This window comes from Cornus florida, unplaced genomic scaffold (assembly GCF_030987335.1).
Source record: "Cornus florida cultivar Cherokee Brave unplaced genomic scaffold, ASM3098733v1 CherokeeBrave_3.0.0_Hap2_Chr08, whole genome shotgun sequence".
NCBI lineage: Eukaryota > Viridiplantae > Streptophyta > Magnoliopsida > Cornales > Cornaceae > Cornus > Cornus florida.
In genome coordinates this window covers 30503589-30527916 of record NW_026775578.1, presented here as the reverse complement: position 1 = coordinate 30527916, position 24328 = coordinate 30503589, and the positions used below count along the sequence as shown (strand labels likewise).

Genomic DNA, 24328 nt, shown 5'->3' with positions numbered 1-24328 from the left:
GCTTTTTTTCCTTTCCATCATCTTCCCTCTCTTTCTTTCCTTCCCAGTTCACTATACATTCGACCTCCTCCGATTTCAATCCCTCTCATGTCATCTCCATTGAACTCGCACTGACTCAATTACTCTGATTTTCTCTGCTCTCAATATGAGGGTATATATATACGCCATTGTTGTATTGACATTGTTACAGTTCGTACAGTGCCAAGTCGTGGACGACAGCGACTATAGTCAAACCGACAACCCTGCGGTTCTTCAGTACCTCACACAGCATGTCTATGCTCAGCTATCGAACGTCACCAAATCCATTATCACCGGCGAAATCAGCAATCGCTCCAGATTTTGCGTTAAGGATCCGTGAGTTGTTCATATCTCTTGTAGTCTCTGTTTGGTTGCCGGGAAACTGCAGGAAAATTTCGGAAGAGAAATTGCAATTGTGAATTCTTTTTCAAGTAGAGTTTGAGTTTATTTATTTTTTATTTCGGCAGCCGAACGGAGGATTAGTGTTCCTTTGATGTTTGTAATGTTGGGATGAGTATGAATTCGATGTTTTGAAGTTTATTTTGTACTTCAGGGAAGCTGATTGGGATCGTGCCTTCAATTTCTCTTCTAATTTGGACTTCTTGACTTCTTGCATTCAGAAAACTAAAGGTATAATGTAGTAAAAGAAAAGAATTTTTTTTTTGCAATTTTGGCTTTTAAATTGACTTGTTTGGGGTTTGAGGAAACTATTCCCTCAATAACACGTTGCCAGTGTTGTTTTTAGCTTAATTCAGCCATATATATATATATATATATATATGTATTGAATAACTGCTTAAAGCATGGTTTTGAATTTCATTTTCTTTTAGTTTGCTACCTTTATCCTATTGATCAAAGGTGATTAAGTGAAATCGTGCTTTTTCTTGGTCTGAAATGACTATCTTGATGGATCAGCATTGATGGGGAATAACAGGGTTTAATGATATAAAACTTGAGGTACCAGTTATGCTGTGTCTGGTAAATTGAATTGGATTTTTGCTACCACTTAGTCAAAGCCATTCAAATCTAGAGGGTTTCACTTTAAAATTATTGCAATTGATCCTGTAATTTCTTCATTTTAATGCTGTTATGGGAATGTTAATATACCCATATTTTTTTGTTCCACATAATGCACAAGTTGCTCGTGGAGCTACCATTGTACTCTTTTCTTATGCAGTGATTTCTTTGATTACACCAGTGAGGCCATGAGCAGTACCTTATGGAAAGTGATAAGATGGAAGATCTAAATGCTAAAAACATTTTTTCTTATGAAATGTCTTGCTTCATTCTTGTCTTGTGACAATACCTATATTTTTTTGCTAAGTAGTTTCACATCGTTTCAAACCACTTATGTTCACTTTTTATGCCAAGTTTGTCTCATAAAGTATATTATAGCCAAGTTTGCCTCATAAAGTATATTCTCTTATATTATCTATCCTCTCGTGTCTCATTATGGTTTCAATTTTATCAACAGGAGATATCACACGACGCTTGTGTACAGCAGCGGAGGCAAAATTTTACTTCAGTAATTTATTTGAAGAGCACAGTGCCAATTACCTAAAACCTAACAAGAATTGTAACTTAACATCGTCGGTTTCTGGTTGTGAGCCAGGATGGGCATGTAGTATTGGCCCAAATCAGGAGGTTGACCTGAAAAATTCACGGGACACACCTGCTAGAACTCTTGATTGCCAAGCTTGTTGTGAGGGTTTCTTTTGCCCTCGTGGACTTACTTGCATGATACGTAAGTATTTGAAAAACCTTCAAATTCTGTTTCTTTCAATGACTGGAAGGTACTGATTATGTGTTTAATTTCATCTTTGTTAACTCTTCGAGCCATTAATGTTTTTCTTCTTTGTTCTCTGGAAAAATCATTTTAAATCATTGTTAAGGTGTTTTGTCCCCTATGAATGATCAAAGAGTTGCAGCCTTAAAGCTAAGATATATTATCATCTGGTCCCGAACTAATGTGAAGATAAAATGAAAGAAAACTGTCAAAAGTACCAAGTGTCAACTCTGAAGCAGCAAAAAGCTTAATATCAAACGTAACCAATTTCTCATTGAGAACTTCTGAAGAACTTGTATGACATACACAAAATATTTACTTGGCACTATATTCATATGTAGTTTCCATTTAAGTATTCTAATTAGATTGAACTGCTGAAGGATAGAGCTCTTAACATGTTGACTGTATTACTGGAGTTAGTGAAGTCTTACCCCAATCCTCCATCCTTCCCAAAGCAGTTCAAATAAATGGTTTTGTGCTTATGTGTGCCCTCTATGGGCTGGTTATGGATAATTTGAATGTAGTTTCTCCAGGGCAGGGTCCTTGCCTTTATCCCATATGAATTGGGTCGGCCACAAAATCCAATTTTTTATTTATTTTTAGCACCTAACATTTATTTTTTATTTGGATAAGTTTTAACACCCACCATTCCGCTCCTTATAATATAGCTAGCCTAATAACCGTCCTAGAGATTTTTCTTTAACTTATTTGGTATTCGTTTGTCACATAGAATATCACTAGTTTGTCTCCATTTTGTCCACCTGGCTCCAATCCATATTACTACACCAATATTTATTTCTCCACCTTGTTGTATTATGAACCCTAAATATCGAAATTGGCTATTTTGAGTAACCCTTTTGTTCTTAAATTGTGAGAGTTGTATTGTTATTCTCTACTACTTTATCACGCTTACATGGCATGTATTCTGTTTTATCCCTACTATTTTTTAGGCTTATACTTCTAAGACATTTTCTCTTGTTTCTAATTTTATTGTTAAGGCTTCCTTAGAAGTATCCAATAGAACTATGTCATCAACAAACAACATGCACCATAGAATGTCTTCCAGGTGACCCTTCGCTATTTCATCTGTAAGTACTGTAAATAATATGAACTTAAGATTAAGTCTTGGTGTAATCATACTTTTACAGAGAAATTACTAATCTCTCAGTTTATAGTATGAATAATAGTCCTTGTCTCAATATACATATCCTCAATAAGATTTATAAGTTTTATAGGGACTTGTTTTCTTTGTAGAGCCCTTAACACTCTATCATATGCCTTCTCTAAGTCTATAAAGCCATCTATAGGTCCTTTTATTTATTTCTACGCTCTTCTATCAATTATCTTCTTAAATAGATGGCCTCCACAGTGGATCTACCTGGCATAATTTCAATTTGATTATCGAATATTGAAGTTTATTTTCTTTATCTTTGTTTGATTATCCATCCACATAGTTTCATGTTAGTTTCATTGTATGACATTTCTCTTTTTTAAAAATTTGTTAGATTATCCATTCACATAGCTTCATTGTATGTCATTAATTTAATTCCTCTATAATATCTATAGTTTCACCTAGTTTCTCTATATTCATTATTACTAATGTTTTCAATACTTTTAGTTTTACCAAGTTGATTTAAGGTTGGCCCATTAAGGCTCCAGGTTTTCTAACCTGCTACGTGCAAGTATCCATGAAACTTAGAAAGTGACAAAATCATCTTCCAAAAGACAGCTGGGTGTTTTGAGAACTGAGACAATGTGCCCAAAATATTCTTAACCTAGAAAAGTTAACCCCACTTTAATTTACTCCAATTCTTAGCGAAAAGTGTCTCCCTAACTCAACCAAACCCAGGAACATATGTTTCGATGCCATCTGAACTCAGCCAGCCTTGGGCACCTGACCAAGCATGTCTGTTAGGTGTATGATGTATGCTTAGAAGACATGCACTTAAACAGGTTTAATCCTAGATCAAATTTTGAAAGCTATCGCCCAGGTTCTGGAAGTTATGCCCAAAATATAATCCAAGTGCAATTGTCTCAAGCAGGCCAGGTAACATATGTTTACTGATTAACATGTCATATTGCTACTGGAGGAGAAAAGAGTCAAATGTCATGCTCTGAACGATTCTATTAAAGATTTTTGGTTACTAGCTGTTGTTCATTCTATATCAAACTGAAAAGATATATTCGATGAGATAGAAAATGTCTAATAATATTCTGCGATGTCATTTGTTATCTTGTTTTTGAAGCTTGTCCATTAGGTTCCTTTTGCCCGCTTGCAACGCTCAACAATGGTACTGGTGTTTGTGAGCCGTAAGTTCAGATCTTAGCTATGGATTTTGCTTTATCTTTGTTTCTATGGCATATGGTGTGTGCAAAATATTAAGTGATAGGTTACTGCAGATACTTTTACCAGCTACCTCCTGAACAGCCAAATCATACATGCGGTGGAGCAAACATTTGGGCAGATATTGGTGGTAGTAGTGAGGTATTCTGTTCTGCGGGATCATATTGTCCAACAAGTACCGAAAAGGTTCCTTGCAGTAGTGGGTATTGGTCTTTATCCCAACTGTTCCAGTATTTATCTATTATTTTGCTAGTTGCATCCTTTCTTCATTTGTTGTAGCTTATTTTGATAAGACAGTCTGGATACATTAGCATTTGATCTGTATCCAAATAATTTGCACTTGCTATGTTATGCTCAATTACTCCTTGCTGCCCTTATTTTCATATTTTAATGCTATTAGTTTTCTCTTGCTTTTCCAGACATTACTGCAGGACGGGTTCCACATCTGAGAAACGTAAGTTTCCCTTTAAAGTGTGAGTTAATGCATGCTATATGGAATAAATACATTTTTTTTTGGTGGTGCGCGGGGGGGGGGGGGGGGGGGGGGCGGATTTTTTTTTTTTTAATTTATTTTTTTATCTATGCACTTGCTACTTTCATCCTTCATCTCCCTACGGTCTAGATTTTGAGCTCGTATCCCTGCATTGCTGGCTCCATAGAGCGTCTGACCTTTTTATTTTATCTTGCAGGGTGCTTCAAGCTGACTTCATGCAATCCCAACACTGCAACCCAAAATATTCATGCATATGGAATTATGCTTATAGTGAGTTCTTCATACCTGAAACCATTAAATTGATAATAGGCTTGTCTGGTTCCAGTGCTTCACAATTTCTTATGATTTAATTGTTCATTTGAAAGAAAAAAAAGTGCTATAGGTTTTGACTAATTCTTTTTCACAACACCACCACAATTCATAGTTGTAGTAGCATTGTACTAGATTATTCCTGTTGTTGTGTGATTGTTTCTGATAACTCCATTAGAATTTTCCGATTTAAACATGTTAGTGTATCTCTTGATATCAATTATTTGTTCTCCTAAAATTATATCTAATGTGAATCTTTTTATCTTCTGTACCAACATTGCACGAGGTATTCCATAGTTCTTCTCATGCAACCTTGCTACTAGATATTGACAACCTCCAATTGTCAATGCAGGCTGCTTTAAGTACTCTACTACTCATTATTTACAACTGTTCTGACCAAGTTCTTACCACACGCGAAAGGAGATACGCCAAATCCAGGGAAGCAGCAGCAAAAAGTGCAAGGGAGAATGCAAAGGCAAGTGAAAGGTGGAAATCAGCTAAAGATGCTGCTAAGAAGCATGCAATTCAACTATCTCGCACATTTTCTCGTAAAAAATCTGTCAAACGTCCTGAGAAAAGTAAGATTTTTAGTCAAACAAAAATTGAAACAGATGATAATCTATATCCACCAATGTGCCCAAGTACTTCAAGTTCAGCTCAGCAATCATCTGCTGCATTGGAAGGAAAGAATATGGAAAATAATGACCTCATGAAGACGATTCATGCAATTGAAGTGGAATTTGACGGTAGTGAAGGTTTCAGCTTGGAGATGGGGGATAAAAATATTAAAAAGAAAATGCCAAAGGAAAAACAAATGCATACCCATAGCCAGATTTTCAAGTATGCATATGCACAAATTGAGAAAGAGAAAGCTCTGCAGCAGCAGAACAAGAACCTTACCTTCTCAGGGGTAATTTCATTGGCTACTGATACAGAAATCAGGAGAAGGCCTCCAATTGAGATTGCTTTCAGAAACTTAACCCTTACTTTGAAGGGGAAAAATAAACATCTTTTGAGGTGTGTTACTGGGAAAATAAAGCCTGGCCGCATTACTGCTGTCATGGGTCCATCTGGGGCTGGAAAAACAACCTTTCTTTCTGCTCTGGCTGGAAAAGCAGTTGGATGCACAATGACTGGATTAATTCTTGTAAATGGGAAAACGGAATCAATCCACTCATATAAAAAAATAACTGGTTTTGTGCCGCAGGATGATATTGTGCATGGAAATTTGACAGTAGAGGAGAATCTCTGGTTCAGTGCAAGATGCAGGTATGTCAAATTGAGTCCTGTTGCATATCCAAACTGCAATTTATTTTAATGCCTTCAACTCAAATTCATCATTTGTCAACCAATAGTAAGCTCATATAGTAGCAAAGCATGAATAATTTTAAGTACCATTATGCTGGTTATCTGGTCAAATTCCTACCTCAAAAGTATAAAATAAACTGATGGTCGAGTGGAATTTAATAAAATAGGAAGAGCTTTTTTCGGGTTCATGTGCATCAATACCAGCTTGTCTTCTTCATCTTCTTTTTCAATAGGTTAACAAGTTCTTTGAGTTATGATTTAGTCACTGAGCTTTGGGACATTAGCTCATTATTTTTCCCTTAATTATTCACTTTGTAAATTTTCTTTATGTGTTCACTGAATATGTTCTGCTACTTCTTGTAAACACATCAATTTTCCCCCTAATAATGTGGTTATTCTGTTTCTTATCTATTATCCCAATTATTCGCATGCCAGTGGATAACAACCATTTGGAATATTTCACATAAGGCTACTTTTGGTAAACAAGAATAGGATGAAGTAGGGAATGGAAAGAAAATAGTAAGGGAATGTAATGGTTGTCCCAATTTTGTTGTTTGACGGTAGAATTGGAATGTTGCAAAAATGGAATGGTCATTGCCATTCCAGTGTTCGGTTAGGCTATTTAATAGTTGGAATAGAATGGATTTAAATGATTTGTCCAAAATACCCATATCCATGGTAAATCAATTAAATTAACAAAAATTTCATATATTCGTATTAAATTAAATAAATTTAAATTACTTATGTATATACGAGTCAAGTTACTTTCTTGTTCATAGCGGATAGGTGTTCTCCATCAAGTGTGAAGGATCAACATTGCCAACTTGAGTTGGTGGGACATTCCATGTTCTTCACAGATGTTATCGCTACCCTCACTCTAAAGGGGATATGGTGCATATATTCATCCATAAAGGGAATTGTTCTGTTTTATTTCTTGAATGATAATTGTATTAATCAAATGGAGTCAATTATATATATGTATTATATATATATATATATATATTGAAGCTAACGATTCATGGATGACTGACTCAAGATGTGAAAGTGACACAACCAGTCAAGATATAAAACTTGGTTGAATGGAACGAATACCTTAATAAAGAATCAATGAACAGGGGAGAAGACGGTGTTATTAGAAAAGAAAGAGCCGACGATCTGACTCTCTTTGTTTTGAGTCAAAATCCTACTCAATTCAATTAAACTTGACAAAGCCTTTTCCAAACTACTTGAATTCTATCCTTTCTTGTCTTGCCGCACATCCATTCTAACATTTAAATTTTCACTACACTCACAGTATGCATATGTTGTTTCTTAGTTACCGAACATTCTGTTCCATAAAGTATGAGTAGTCTAATAGCTGTTTTATAGAACTTCCCATTCAGTAAAACATGCTTATATATTTTTTATATATATATCTTTTCTATTTTCAAATTTTGTATACATTTTATATAAATATAAATTGAGCATTTTTGTAATTGTAATTTTTTCCAATGATTAAAGAAAGTCATATCCATTGTTCAAGATTCATTGGTCATATTTTACCATATGGTCAAGAAGTGTCAGACATGTGTCCTTAATTAAGAATTTTATTTTAAAATTGTGAACCCATCCAAGATGGGCTTAACATGTGTCTAGAAGTGTCCAAGAAGTGTTGCTACCCTACACATTTCTGACATGGACACAATTCCTTCTTAGAGACTTAGAATTGTCCGTGCTTCTCAGATGGATCAGGTAGAACGATTTTTTATGGCTCACAATCTATAGAAAATCGATAGTCCTTTATGTCTAAAGTAAATCCCAACATTCCTTTTCCTATAAATAATTCTATGAAACAGGAATCTTATAGATAATGGGATGAGATTAGTCCAATGCTGCTCACATACCCAATTCTACACGAAGTACCCAACACATATCCCATCAGTTCTAAGCAACTTCTTTTCATTTTCATTTGATTGGACATTTTTTATCATGTAAACAAGCATTGTTTCTACATTTTTCATCTTATAGTTTCAAATGGATTTGCCTGACACCAGTTTATACCTTATACCAACCACCTAGGATTGAAGATCCTTATAGGTACAAGGCAGCCCATCAGTTAGCCTGGAGAATAATTATGTGAGTGATTTAAGGCCTCAAGTATGTTGTGGATGTAAGCCCTAGTGGCTGAACCACGTTATATTCTTGTATTCTTCATGTTTTAATTTCTCTCTTCAACTCTTATTAATCTTTCAACAAAAATAAAAATAAAAAATTGGAATATGCGTTCCTTTAGTATTTCTTGCTAAGAATCACAATTGTCATTACACTTTAAGGCTCTGTAACATTTAAAGTTGCACTCTATAGATTGCGGCAACTTTCTGCCATTCAGGGTCAGTTGTTACTATATGAAGACGTTAGCTAAGATTAATTTTCTTGCTTGTCTTCCTCTTTGATGTCATGCTCTCTGGTCTCTGACATTCTGTTCTATGTAATGCACTGTTTTACCCCGATACTTCTAGTATCGACTTCTTTTAACTTTCTCCAATTATTGAAGACTATCTGCAGACTTGCCAAAACCGGATAAGGTTCTCATTGTTGAAAGAGTTATTGAGTCCTTGGGGCTGCAGGCAGTGCGGGATTCCTTGGTTGGAACGGTAGAGAAGCGAGGGATCTCTGGAGGCCAGAGGAAGCGAGTAAATGTTGGCCTGGAATTGGTAATGGATCCTTCACTTTTGATCTTAGACGAACCCACTTCTGGTTTGGACAGTTCATCTTCACAGCTACTTCTCAGAGCTCTTCGACGTGAAGCTCTTGAAGGGGTGAACATCTGTATGGTTGTCCACCAACCAAGGTAATGATATCAGTTATAAGACTGCATATTTTGGAACTCTTAACTCTTTTTCATTTTCATTTTCATTTTCTTTGTGTTCTTAAGTTTTGCTGTCTTCTTGCATAACCCAGTGATCATTCAAACCATTCAATATAAAAACATTTCATTTCAAGATTACTTTCTTAATTAGTAAATCAGGAAGCTGTACCTACTTAAAGAATATTTCACAAATTCAGCTCTCAGAATTAATGAGAACAACTTATTCTCGTGCATTTAACTTGTGTAGTTGTATGTACGTGTACACGAAATAAGAAAGTTCTCTTTGACCTTTGGAAAATTTATATTTTATCCCATGACCATACTGTCAGGCCCTAAAACATGGAGACCCATGCAACTCAAACCACTATGCTTAGCCCCTATTGTGGTGTGTTAATTGAAATCTTTACGTTTTGCGCACAAAATGTTAGTGCTGTAGTCCACGTGTTTCAGCCACCTTTTTTGCCAATTTCAAATATCAAAACGACATTTATGACCATATGAACTTTTTTACCCCTTTTTCTTCCTTCTGCTTCTTTCCTCATCAATCACTACAACAAACAAACACCAGTACCACCCACCACTGCCGCAGACAACTACATCACACAGCATCTTCTCTCATCTCCCCACTCGTACTTTCCCTCACTGTTTTCTCTCTTCACCAATTACCAAAACCACAACTAACCACCCGCACTGCACACCACCACCTGCCACTGCACACCACATTCAAAACCACCACCACCACCACCCCTGCCACTGCACCTCACACTTCCCACCACAACACCATCTATCTTCCAACCGCTCTTTCTCACTTCTTTCTTTCTCTACCTATAACTATCCTTTACACCACCCTCATATATATTTAACCTTATGCGCAAGACCTCTCTCTCTCCCCCCTCAAATCCAACACCTATGCATATTTACACAATTCGATTTGTTAGTCAGACCGCTGCATTGGTTTAATTTCACAACCTCACATTCGACCCTCATAATGTTTGTTTCTCGTTTCAATTCACTTACACACTCAAATATACTCCCTCCGTCTCACATTAGTAGTTCATCTTTCCTTTAGGGATGTCCCAAATTAGTTGTCCCATTTGTAAAGTCAAAGCAAAACAAATGTTATCTTCCATAATTACCCTTCTAAGTTTTCAAAATTTTCAAAATATATTAATATACATATTAAAAGTTTAAACTTACAAGGACAACTTGGTAATATTAAAACTTAAAATGTCCTAATAGCAAAAGTGGACAACAAATATGGAACGGAGGGAGTATATAAAATCAAACCCCAAAACATGATTATTCATTGATGCAGCCTTTTGCATTCTCTGAGGCAGCACTTTGCAATGAGCCAATCTCATCAAGTCCTCCATGATTTGCATTTATATGTACCTTTAGTTGGGATGATCTTGTTCTGATTATACATACCCACATATGATTGAACTTTTGTATAGTTTATTTAATTATCAAAAGTTATGGGTTTAGCATATAGAGAGAGAACGAGTTGTTTAATTTGAAGGGATAAATTAGAGAGAAATAAAATAGGTATGTGTTAGAAAGAGAATGTAGGAGTGGTGTTGCAGCATGCCATGTGACTATGTGGGGGACAAATAGACCTTCTACAAATGCAACACCAACAAATCCAGTACCTGATTCCCATGGTTTGGTGGTGATAGCAGGTATCCGAAGGGAATACTCTCGCCCACAACGGTGGTGGGGACACCCTCCAACACCCAAAACCCAAAAAAAAAAAAAAAAAAAAAAAAAATAATGAAAAAGAAAAAAGAAAAGAAAAGAAAAGAAAGGACCACCAAGAAATCTATACGCTGAAATGGAGGATTCATGCAGAAACTGAGCTATTATAAATAAATTTCAAGAGTTAGAATCTTAGTTAGGGAAGTTTAATTCAACACTCATTAGAAAATGATGCTTTTTTCTTCTCCCCAAACCACATCTCGTTGTGGTTGCTCCTACACTTAACTTTGCTCTCTTAATTAGTAATGGTAAGTTTTCTTCTCCAGCAGCCCAGCTACACCTTGTTTAATATTGTGCATTTTCTTAAACGCTTTTTTACTTTCCAATCAGCACTTCCCTGCAGGGGGTATTAATGTTGCATTTTTAGTATTGTGGGTCTCCGTGTTTTAGGGCTCACCTCAGGGAGGCAAAGATAAATTTCTCAAATCTTTTAACGATAATATATATGATTTATATACCATGCTTAGTTTTGTGTCACTTCCTTGCGGTTTTTATATGGTGAACTGATATGCATTCTGCTATTGCAAATTGCAACACCTAGGAATCTTTTATATATTACTTGTATATTGAAAGGGTGGACTCTTGCACAATTAATTCTGGGGATAAATAATTTGTCGGGTTATAATCTTAGTTAGAAAAATTGAACTTGACACTTGTTATACGATGTCAATTTCTTTCTTCTTCTCATTTGGCTGCTTGTATGTGTACTTCAATCTCTTAGTAATGGTAAATTTTCTGGTCCAGCTACACCTTGTTCAAGATGTTCGATGATTTAATACTTCTAGCAAAAGGTGGTCTTGTAGTGTATCAGGGATCGGTAAGCAAAGTCGAAGAATACTTTGCAGGCCTTGGCATCAGTGTCCCAGAGCGCGTTAATCCTCCGGACCACTTTATTGATGTTTTGGAGGGGATAGTCAAACCAAGCACGGATTCAGGTGTGGGTTTTGAGGAGCTTCCTATCAGATGGATGCTTCATAATGGTTATCCAGTACCCCCAGATATGCAACAGAATTCTGTTGGACTTGCTATGGTATCAATGGGTGTAAATTTAGCTAGCGCTAGCAATGAGGAACAATCTTTTGCTGGAGAAATATGGCAGGATGTGAAGTGTAATGTGGAGAGGCGGCGGGATATCATACGACACAATTTCTTGAGGACCAAGGACTTGTCGAACCGGAGAACTCCAGGTGTTTTCCTTCAATGCAAATGCTTCCTTGGAAGGTAGATTTTTAAGAATCTTTGTCCATTAAGTATTTCTTTTTATATTTATCGTTCTTATTTTGAAAGTTCCTGCAAACTACAGATTTATAATAGTTTTCTTTTTCTGTTATGAGAAACTTATGATAAATTGATGTACCGGAACTTTTTCATATCATGCTTCCATTTTTTTTTCTTCCTGAATTTTTTTATACATTTTCAATGCTTGATGTAAGCAATATGCTCGGAGTATTTTCTGGACAATTATGATATGAAAAGGTTGGACGAATTTGCAGAACCCAGAGTGAAGTTTCTTATGTGACTTAACGTGAAGAGCATAGTTGCTAAACCATCATGCTTCAGTTCATTTTCTAGAGTAAACACATTAGAGAGAATAGTGGGGTTTTGACAATAAGATTTCATTTCATCACACATATCCTGATGATGCATTTTTGGAATTTCAAAGTAAAGATATCAATTTTCCTGGCCTAGCATAATATTAAACTAAATTTATAAGGACATAAAATGCTAAGTATTATTTTATGTTTCTTTCCGAAGCCATTGAAACACAGAGGTTGAGTGCTGACATGGATCAATAATGAGGGATATGGTTAATAGTTTGATTCTTTTTGTTGATTAAAATATCATTTTATATTATTATAGGAATGCTCTATTATTTTGTTTCAGTTGTCAACTAGGGAGATGAAGGTGGGGATGGGGGGATGGGCTTTTCTTGTTGGAGTCTTTAGATTAATTGATTTTTGTTCAATTATTTGCTGCATTTTGATCTTCTATATGACCGAAAATTTCAGGGTTATTAAGCAGAGATTACGAGAAGCTAGAACACAAGTAATAGATTATCTCATCTTATTACTTGCTGGGGCCTGCTTAGGATCACTTACTAAAGGCAGCGATGAAACCTTTGGGGCACCTGGTTATACTTACACCATCATTGCAGTTTGTAAGTATGATAATCACTCATTTACCTAAATGAGTTAGGCTAACTTTAAATAACTTACTCTGTTGTATTTTGAACATAAATGAATCAGAATTACAGGGAGAATTATTGCTTTACAGTTTTCCCTCCAGATTTGTATAATCCTATGTTACTTATTTGAATGGTGAACCGTCATCCTTCTGTGGCATAAAATAGACTTGACTCACTGATAATTATGAACTCATAATTGCACAACTGGGTTAGTCTAACAGTCAATACAACTAATTTTTTGAATTATCTATATGCACATTTCAGCTCTTCTGTGCAAAATTGCGGCTTTGAGATCATTTTCTCTGGACAAGTTGCAGTGTTGGAGAGAGAGTGCTTCTGGCATTAGCAGCCTGGCTCATTTTCTTTCCAAGGATACAGTAGACCATTTCAATACAGTGATTAAGCCTGTTGTGTATCTCTCCATGTTCTATTTCTTCAGCAATCCAAGGTCTTCATTCACAGATAATTACACTGTCCTGGTCTGCCTTGTGTACTGTGTTACTGGTATAGCGTATGCATTGGCCATCTTCCTTGAACCTGGTCCATCCCAGCTGGTGAGTTGTAGAATTTCTTCAATTTAAGTTTACATAATCAGTTTCATTTTGACTGACCAGCTACTTCCACTTCATGCAGTGTGCAGTTCTTCTTCCTGTGGTTTTGACTCTCATTGCAACTCAGACAAAAAGTAGTAAATTTCTGAAGAATCTGGCAAATTTGTGCTACACAAAATGGGCCTTGGAAGCATTTGTGATTGCAAATGCAGAAAGGTACGTAATAGTCATAGACTCATAGGCCATACCTTAGACAGTTTGTGTCTTTCTTACTGAAAGTTCCAACCATGCATTTCTGGACGATGGAACAAAATTATTTTGGACAACAAGTATGTATCAAAAAACCAATATTTGTACAGAACATCTTTTTTTGACACTATTAGCTGTGCATGGCAGTTTGGGAGGAATATACATAAAATGCGTTTCATGGTATGATAGTAATAGAATTTTTCATGAATATGTGATTTGGAGTGGAAGATGCTATTCTTTTAAGATGCTGGATGGTCAGACACTGAAAAACCATCATTCAAATTTAATCAACTGGAGTCTACTCTCACATTTGCATTTGAGAACTAAAAACCTTCTGCCCAGTGCCTAGTGCCCACAATCACTAAAACCTGGAAGTCAACCCCTAGAAAGGTGATAACTGTCATGAAGAGGCTTAGGCAATGTAGGACCTGCTAAAAAAGCACAACATAGATGAAGCTATATCTAAGCAAAGCAAAAGCCAGTGATGATTTCCATCACCTTTTTTGTTGGATAATACATCCAAGGGAAAATTGCTAAATTCCAACATCCAATAACCTTGCTGTGGACTGTACTTCGGGCCAAACTTCGAATATGAAAGGCACTTTGAAAGATAAGATCTCTTTAGCATAAAGATACATATTCAGTAAATTAGATGAGATACAAGGAAAATGGAAAAAAAGCACATGCAGGAAAAGATCTCCTAGATTAGAGTGCACCCTACTGGATTCAGTAAATTTTACCAATAGATATGCACAGTTAATCAGATCTAAGGGAGAATCAATGCATGCGAGTATCCTTATGATTGTGATTGATATTGATATTCCAGGCAAATCCACTGAAATAATAATCAGATTATTAACATTTGAACCATTAGAATTTCCAAATCCCAACCCTTTTTTTTGGTCCTTGCTTTTCCCACCCTAGAAAGGTGGAATACACGAGGATGGGCAATTTATATTGGTTTTCTCTTGTTGAATCTCCAACTTGACTTCCACATCACATCTAACATGACAAGGAAATAAAGGTAATATCTGACTGATGAACCACAAGGAACTTTATTAATTTTGAGGGTGATTCGCAACATGTTTTTGTTTCTTCAAAAATAACTTTATTACTGTTTCAGAAGCAATTTGTTTGTCTGGAATTTCCAGAGTCAACTTTTCAACCATAACTTATATTCTTGATATAACATCAACATTTTTTGGGAGCCCACTGGTTTTGGGATTGTATCTTCAAATCTTGCTGTGCCAAAAACAATTTGCGCAACTGGAATTTCTGCAGTAACATCCAACATTCCAACCACAACTTATATTCTTGAAAACACATCACCATTTATAGAAACCCCTCTGGTTTTGAAATGAGAGTCTCGGGACCATTGGTTAAGTGACCTTCCTTTTTTCTTCCCATCCAAGTTACGGGAGCTTTGTTCAAATTCTTTCAACTTCCATGACTATTGGAGTTGGATTTTTGGGAGTTAGTAGGAAGTAAAATGTGACATTAGCAATGTCAAAACTAGAGAAAAATAGGGAGAAAAATCTTACGATTCTTTATTCTTCTCACAAGGAGGTATATATACTATACACACATTATACATATATGGTAAGTATTAAGTTTACAAAGTCAGCTCTAATCAATTACGCTAATTATGCTAATAGATGAAAGGTAAACCCTAATCAATCACGTTAACACTCCCCCTCAAGTTGGTGCATAGATGTCTCGCATGCCCAACTTGTCGATTGAAGTATTGAAACTTCTACTTGATACCATCTTCGTCAAAATATCTGCTAGCTGGTCTTTACAAAAGGCAAGCTAATTATTCCACATGTTAGTTTCTCTTTGATATAGTGTCTATCTACCTCAACATGCTTGGTACGATCATGTTGAACTGGGTTATGTGCAAAGCTAATGGCAGCCTTGTTATCACAATAAAGACTCATAGGTTTCAAGGGACAGAAACCCAATTCACCCATCAAGATCTTCATCCATAACAGTTCTTGAACCCTATGGGCCATAGCTCTAAATTCTGCTTCTGTACTTGATCTAGCTACCACATGTTGCTCCTTACTCCGCCAAGTTACTAGGTTTCCACCAACGAAAGTAATGTATGAAGTTGATCTTCTATCAGTTATTGATCCAACCTAATCAGCATCAGTGTAACCCTCAACCTCTAGATGTCCATGTTTAGAAACATTAAACCTTTACCAGGAGCAGATTTTAGATACCTGAGAATCCGATAAACATCATCCATGTGAGCTTCACTAGGTCCATGCATAAACCGACTCACCACACTAACCGTATAGGCGATGTCAAGGCGTGTATGAGATAAGTAGATAAGTTTCCCAACTAGCCTCTGGTACCGTTCCTTATTTGTGGGAACTTGATCTGAATATTCCCCCAACTTGTGGTTTTGCTCAATTAGAGTATCTTTTAGTTTGCAATCTAGCATCCCTGTTTCAGTCAACAAATCCAAGACAAACTTCCATTGGGACAGGAAAATACCATGCTTTGATCTGGCCACCTCAATACCCAAATTTTTTTTTAGAGTACCCAGATTCTTCATTTCAAATTCCTTGGCTAAATAATTATGGAGTATTCTAACCTCTTTGTCATCGTTACCAGGAACCACCGTATCATCCACATAAGCTACCTTTACCAGGAGCAGATTTTAAATACCTGAGAATCTGATATACAACATCCATGTGAGCTTCACTAGGTCCATGCATAAACCGATTCACCACACTAACCGCATAGGCGATGTCAGGGTGTGTATAAGATAAGTAGATTAGTTTCCCAACTAGCCTCTGGTACTATTCCTTCTTTATGGGAACTTGATCTGAATATTCCCCCAACTTGTGGTTTTGCTCAATTGGAGTATCTGCTGGTTTGCAAGCTAGCATCCCTATTTTAGTCAACAAATTCAAGATATACTTCCTTTGGGACAGGAAAATACCATGCTTTGATTTGGCCACCTCAATACCCAAAAAATATTTCAGAGTACCCAGATCCTTCCTCTTAAATTCCTTAGCTAAATAATTTTGGAGTTTTCTAACCTCTTTGTCGTCGTTACCAGTAACCACCATATCATCCATATAAACTATTAATGTAGTAATCTTGTCCTTATTTCTCTTGAGGAATACAATATGATCAGCTTGAGTCTATTTAAATCCATAGTTTTTAATTGATTGTGTGAACCTATCAAACCATGCCTTTGGAGATTGTTTAATTCCGTACAAGGACTTTTGCAACTTGCAAACCTTATCCACATCACAAGAAGTAGTAAACCCTGGAGGAGGGTCCATGTAGACTTCCTCATCGAACTCTCTATGTAGAAAAAACATTTTTCATATCAAACTGACGTAGAGGCCAATCTAGATTTGCAGCCAAGGACAAGAGGACCCGGATGGTGTTCATTTTGGCCACTGGTGCAAAGGTTTTTTGGTAATCAATCCTACAGGTTTGTGTATAACCTTTAGCCACTAGTTAGGCCTTATATTTGTCAATGGAGCTATCTGCCTTATGTTTCATGGTGAACACCCATTTGCAACCTAAAATTTTCTTACCCTTCGTTTGTTTAACCATATCCCAAGTAGAGTTTTTCTGAAGAGATTTCATCTCCTCAGTCATAGCACTTCTCCATTTAGGATTGCCAAGAGCTTCATGTACACTATTAGGAATGGACACAGAGGACAATTGATTTGCAAAAGCCGTATATGAATTAGACAAATGGTGAGATGATACATGATTAGATATAAGGTATTGGACAACATTACCAGATAAAAAAGTAAACCGTTTAGGATGTTTACCCCGATTAGGACGAACAGGATAACGAAGACTTGAGATTCATTTTGTATCTTAGAATGACAGATTGCTGGGATATCAAGGTTAGACTCAAAGGAAATGTTAGGCTTAAGAGAAAAAGGAATAGTAGGAATTACCTCCAGATGATCTTCAGGAATATCCTCAGAAGGAGCCGTTTGGTTCGATGGTTCATGAGGGGACTTTGTTGAACCTGTCTGAGTGCCTTCCTCATTATCTTTTCGATTATCCATATGTGCCTTTTTTCTTTTCACATACACCCTTAACTCTATCTCCTTCTTTTCAGGTACTATCTCTGTCCTTTCACCGTTAGTATTTTATCCAACAAAGACTTCTCTTCCAACTGACTCCCAATCTCCCCCTGAAGAGAAGTATCACTAACTCCCCCTGAAAAATAGGCTTCTTTCTCACAGAAGGTAACATCCATAGAAACAAATAGTTTACGGGTAGGAGGATGAAAACAACGATATCCTTTATGGGTGGCAGAATAACCCATAAAGATACACTTCAAGGCACAGGGATCCATCTTCTCCCGTTGATACGGTCAACATAGACAAAACTAACACATCCAAAGACCTTAAGAGGAATGTTAAGACGGGAAGGAAGAGAATGATATTGAGACAAGGCTTGAAGAGGTGTTTGAAACTGGAGATTACTGGATGGCATGCGATTTATAAGAAATGCAGCTGTGAGTACTGCATCACCCCAAAAAATTTTGGGAACACGCATAGTAAAGCATAAAGATCGAGCCACCTTTAGGAGATGGCGATTTTTACGCTCAACTATACCATTCTGTTGAGGGACAGAGACACATGAAGTCTGATGAACAAGGCCATGTTGCTGGAAGTAGGCACCAAGAGTATGTTTGAGATACTCTCGTCCATTATCAGATCTGATCACCTGTATGGAAGCATTAAATTGTGTACGAAGTATTTGGTGGAAAATTGGAAAAAAAGAAGTCACATCACTTTTTTTCTTCATCAAATAAACCCAAGATACTCGTGTGCAATCATCAATAAAAGAAACAAACCATTGTGCACCAGTGTGAGAAGGAACCGAAAAAGGACCCCAAACATCAGTATGAATGAGTGCAAAAGGAACATCACTTTTATTAAAACTTAAAGGAAATGAAACACGATGGTGTTTTGCTAAAATGCAATGTTCACACTGAAAATCTAAAAGAGAAACTTTAGAGAATAACGAAGGAAATAAACGTTGCAAATAAGGAAAAGATGGATGTCCCAGTCTTCAATGCCATAACCAAATCTCTTCTCTAGCCTTGGATTCCTCTACTCCAATTTGGTACGCTTAGGCAACCTTGGAACCAGGTGAAGCACTCAAATCTAAGTAGTACAGGCCTCCTTTCTCCCTACCAAGACCAATCGTTTCCCTCGTAAGAATATTCTAAAAAACATAATGGTTGGGAAAAATGTTACACAACAATTTAGATTCTTAGTAATTTGACTTATGGAGAGTAAATTATTAGAAAGGGAAGGAACATGTAAAACAGAAGAAAGAGATATAGAAGAAGACAAAGGAACAGAACCAACTCCTAAAACTGGTGTGGACAAACCATTAGTAACTTTAACACTACTCTTAGAAGGATTAATTTTTGAAACAAACAGAGTTGGGTTATTAGTCATATGATCGGAAGCCCCCTGAATCAATGATCCAACATTGAGCACAAGGAACAGAAAAAATACTCGAGGCATATCCCAAATTACCTGTATTAGCCAAAGAGGTAGGAGCATCAACCTGGGAAACCTGCTGAGAAGGTTAGGTTACTGAAGAAGGCAATGAAAGTTGTGGTGCAATTTGAGTGTCACCAGAAGTATGATGAGCCTGAGACCCAGAATTGCCTCCCTTTTTCTGGACATTCTTCTTCTGAACATACCAGTCTGGATAGCCATGTAGCTTAAAGCATGCTTCTTGAACATATTTAGTACCATTACAATAGGTACATCTTTGAGTATCAGAGGATTTGAAATCAGAAGAACCGGGAGAGTACCTGCCTAGAGGAATAGTGGTACCAGCAGAAGGAATCACCGATGCAATCTTAGGAGAAGATCCCACTTTCATAGTTGAGCCATCACTGAATTTTCCCGCCATCATAGTTAGTTGACGAAGTTCCTCACGACACACAAAAGCATAAGCATTTTGAATACTTGGAAGCGGATCCTGAGCCAATACTTGGCTTTTAATTTGGTCTAGATTGGGATCTAAACCAGCCCAAAAATCATATAAACGATCCTCTTCAATCTGTTTTTTCATTGTAACCGCATCTTTGCACATTCCATGGAACAAGGACAAAGATAATCCAATTCTTGCCAAATAATTTGAAGTGCAGCATAATACTCAGTCAAAGTCTTACCATTCTGATGGGTTTCATGTGCTTCATAACGGAGTTCATACATCTGTGAAGCATCTTTGCCTATAGAAAATGTTTGAGCAACTGCATCCCAAACATCATGGGCAGTGGGCAAGTGGAGAAATACAACCATAATTCTAGGAGCCATCGAATTGAGCAACTATGACTTAACCATGACATTCTCCTCCACCCAAGTAGCATAAGCAACAATATCTTTTTCATTAGGCTTAACCTTGGTACCAGTCAAGTAACCCAATTTCCCTCGACTTGTGACATATAACTCCACACTTTGGGACCAAGTGGAAAAATTGGAACCATCTAATTTATCTGGAGTAATTTGTAAGGACAAGTGGTCCTGATGAACAGTAACTGAAGGCAGACACAGACAGACACTGGAGAGGTAGAAGTTGAATTTCCTTTGTCTTTCGAGTCACCCATTACTTGTAGCACTTAAAATATATATTTATAAATATATACTGAATAAAGAACACAACAACACAGAATGTAAACCCCAAAAATTATAGCAACACAGATTGCAAAATTCAATTAGAAGAATAGTTGCAGTAGAGAAAACCCAAAAAACTCATAGCACAAAAGTAGAGGAATGAAGTCAGTGACGAGTCAACCCAAAAACAGATTGTCCACCACCTTCAGATCAAGCTGAGAGGGCCTGGGTAAGTCAAATTGATAATTCGCGGATAAGCAGAAGCGGAAATTAGTAGTTAATTTGGCAAGAAATTGACAAACCAAGCCGATTGGAAGCAAAGATAAGGCCGACGACAAGAACTGGTCGGTCGGAGAGAAAGACAAGCCACCGGCAAGCATAGTACAGCCAGCGGCAGGTATGATTTTAGGTATTTAGAGTGACGGTAAGTATGGGTATGGGTAGAGTTTAGACAAATTGGTGACTGCTAAGGTAAATCAGAAAGACCCTAATCGTGTAGGCTCTGATACCATGTCAAAACTAGAGAAAAATAGGGAGAAAAATCTTACGATTCTTTTATTCATCTCACAAGGAGGTATATATATACTATACACATATTATACATATATGGGAAGTATTAAGTTTACAAAGGCGGAACTATTTAAACTGGATGTGGCTGTTTACCCAAGGTGGCTGGCATATTTTAATCCTGATTAACTTGTACACATAGGCTGCACCTCTATGGTAAAATTAGGATTAGGGGACCGATTGCTTATCACAACCCAAAAGTGTAACATGTGATCCTCTAAATAATGTCCAGAATGTTTTTGGAATTATCGATTCCCATTGGCTTTCATTCCCATGTGTAATTTCTTTAGTTTAATGACGCTCCCATTTTTAACAAAACAACTAGTTTTCTTAGTGGTTAGGAGAGCTTGGTCATTGGCATTTTGCTTCAAGGTATTGTCTTCAAGTCTAGGCTAGTGCACAATACATGCGCATACACATTTATGCATGTGTGGCTTTTGGGTTCAAGTCCCTAGACGCTGCGATCATGTAGCACGTTAAGAACTTCATAAAAGGGTTTGTAAAAACTGATAAACGATAGAGAAAACTCAGAGAATCCCAAACCCTTTGATATCCAGAATCATTGTTGTTGATCTGCTTTTTTCTGAAATTCCTGATATTTGAATTTATGTGAATCCAAGTTGGTTGGAATTTGGTGGACATCAGGAATTCCCCATACTAAAGCAATTAATAGAAACTTTGCTGACTCTGGAAAGAGACACATGTTTTGAACATTTTGACCTCAAGGAAATTCCGTCATGCTAATATTTCCAGCAAATGTTATTGGAGACTATATTTCTTGAAAAATGAAATTCTCGTATAAATTGCTTTTTTGGTACTTGTGAGTATGTTTAGTTCACATAAAATTTATAAAACATGAATTAGTCCAAGATGAATGTATAGGCTCAAGCAGATAAAGAGCAACTTGGGCATATAAATCCAATATATAAGCATAGTTGAATCTCGGATATAGTGCAGTGGTGCTATCTAATCCCATTTACTTGTGGAAGAACATTGAACTTTTTTTTGCAAGTGTTTAACAACATCTAAGCTTGAGGTATACTGTATACCTTACAGATTTGAGAGTAGTTCTGACAGAACCTGGAGGCTTGAGGTATACCTTATTGCCCAGACTACTTGAGAGTTCTTCTGGCAGACGCTAAATTTCATGTTCATAAAATGATGCTGTTCCTCTACATGGGATTGAAATCTCCAAAGGTTGAAATAAAGGATTTAGCTCTGCCATGGACCTTCTCCCCATGTAACATTTTTTCAAGTGTCCAAAAGAAGGATTTTCTTTATATGTGTGTATATGTATCTTTTTTTATGAATACCTAGAGTCAAATACATGAAACTAACAGATGATTTTTTTAGGGTTTTCAGGAAATAATATAGTGAACAATACTTAATTATAAGATTACAAAATTTTATACTTCATCATACTGATCATGGTTTGGCTTCAGGTATTATGGAGTGTGGCTGATAACTCGTTGTGGTTCACTTCTGAAAACCGGCTATAATCTTGATGATTGGAGTCTTTGTCTATCCATCCTCATCCTCATTGGTATAGTTTGTCGTGCCATAGCTTTCCTAGGTATGGTGACCTTCCAAAGAAGGTGAATTCAAATTGCGATTTTTTAATTTTTTATTATTCTATGCTGATATACATACAATTTTGAGAGGCTCGTATCACAAAGTACATATCCCATCATAATGGAGAAGATTCTCAGAGGTGGATGAGATTGCTCGCTGACCATGTTACATGAAATAATGTAAATGACACTATGATCAAAGCACGTCGTATATTTGAAGATTTGATTAGGGGACCTTTCAATAGTTTAAATAATTTTTTTTTTCTTTCTAAAAATTGTTGTTATTTTTGATAATTTGTTAGGCATTTATGTACTAGGGAGGCAGGATATCTTTGCTTAAGGTATATCTTGAAACATTTTGATTCTGTTCCAGTAATATTTCTCTTGTATAGGTTGCAAATTAGTTATATTTGTTTCTTAGGAAAGTAAAATCATGTAAACCATTGTGATTGATGTCAGAGTGTGACAATAAGCAAGTCATCATTAATAGTTTGAAGTTTTTCAATCATTTTCCATAATCTTTTAGAGTCACTGAAGTAGTAGTGAAATACCAACCTCCTTGGAATAAAAGATGGTACAGAGAGTAGTGTAGGTTTCCAGAAACCATATTCTCGATCCGTTTTCTTCAATGTTTTCAACGTTTATGGATGTGTTGCAAAATTAATATCCTTTATGATGCATTTTCTGTTTGAATGTTATTGGTAATGCACCTTTGCTAGAAACATTGGCAAAACTTTTGGAGAAGACTGCAGGCTTATGTGGGTTCTGGTTTTGCACGAAATTACTTTTGGATTCTCTGTCCATCAATGGAAAACTTTGTTTTGTTTCTTTTGAGGTGACAATTATTCCGTTCTAAGCATTGTCACAGAATTACAAAGATATTCGTGTTTCAAATATATTTACATGGATAAATCTGTCAAGAGGGCTTTATCCTCAACTGTTGACTTGAATATAGTGTGAAGTCATGCTCACGTTTCATCATGATTCAACACGAGCTCACAGTGAGAACAGCTTCTGTGATGAGTTTTGTTGTATATTTCTTGTGGAACCTTTTTATAAGGATTAATGTGAGAGCTTAAAGTCCATATATGGTTGAAGTGTTAACCGAAGGCCCGAGCGCAAGCATAAGCCGAGCTTGATCGCTTCCACTTCAACCAAAGCTGATGATATGGCCGAAATAGAAATTTTAAAAAATCCGGACCATAGCTTGAAGGTGCCGAATCGCTTCTTAAAAATAGTGGAAGCCTTTCCACAAAGTGAAATGAATCATTGATAGATCTATCCTCATGATTCGACCAAGTATGGACTTGATTTACTTGATCTCTTCTCAGAATGCCCATGAATGAAAATTAGAATAGAAAAGTTCTGAACGTTAAGTTGAGAAAATTTGAGTATGAGTTGGGATTGAACTTGATCAATATTGGATCCATATTTGATTTTTGTTTGAATGAGGGGAGTGTGGTCCTTATATATACACATTTTAAGATGAATTTCATAAATGCGTGCAACCCATACATGAATCAAAAAAAATTATGTTTCAATGCAATGGTTCATCTAGAATTAAGTGACTTATTTATTGAGAATACCAAATGTCAAGCGTGAACGCTTTAAAACTTAATTGTTTTAGGAGGATGAATCAAGATAATAAGAGCTTAATTATATACATATTTATTTTAAAAAATATTATAAAAACATTTTGAAACATATTTCAATGT

At 36.4% G+C, this 24328-nt stretch overlaps 1 protein-coding gene across 1 annotated transcript; it reads left to right on the top strand.

Annotated features, from left to right (window-relative positions):
• Nucleotides 1–23131, top strand: LOC132271082 (ABC transporter G family member 28-like). Its single transcript, XM_059772345.1, has 14 exons — nucleotides 1–354; nucleotides 572–648; nucleotides 1493–1762; nucleotides 4051–4114; nucleotides 4205–4351; nucleotides 4568–4602; nucleotides 4838–4911; nucleotides 5303–6219; nucleotides 8792–9088; nucleotides 11606–12082; nucleotides 12871–13019; nucleotides 13311–13600; nucleotides 13680–13813; nucleotides 22485–23131. Exons 1-14 carry the CDS (start codon nucleotides 146–148, stop codon nucleotides 22639–22641), a joined length of 3297 nt encoding a protein of 1098 aa, XP_059628328.1. The 5' UTR covers nucleotides 1–145; the 3' UTR covers nucleotides 22642–23131.
• The last annotated feature ends 1197 nt before the right edge of the window (nucleotides 23132–24328 follow it).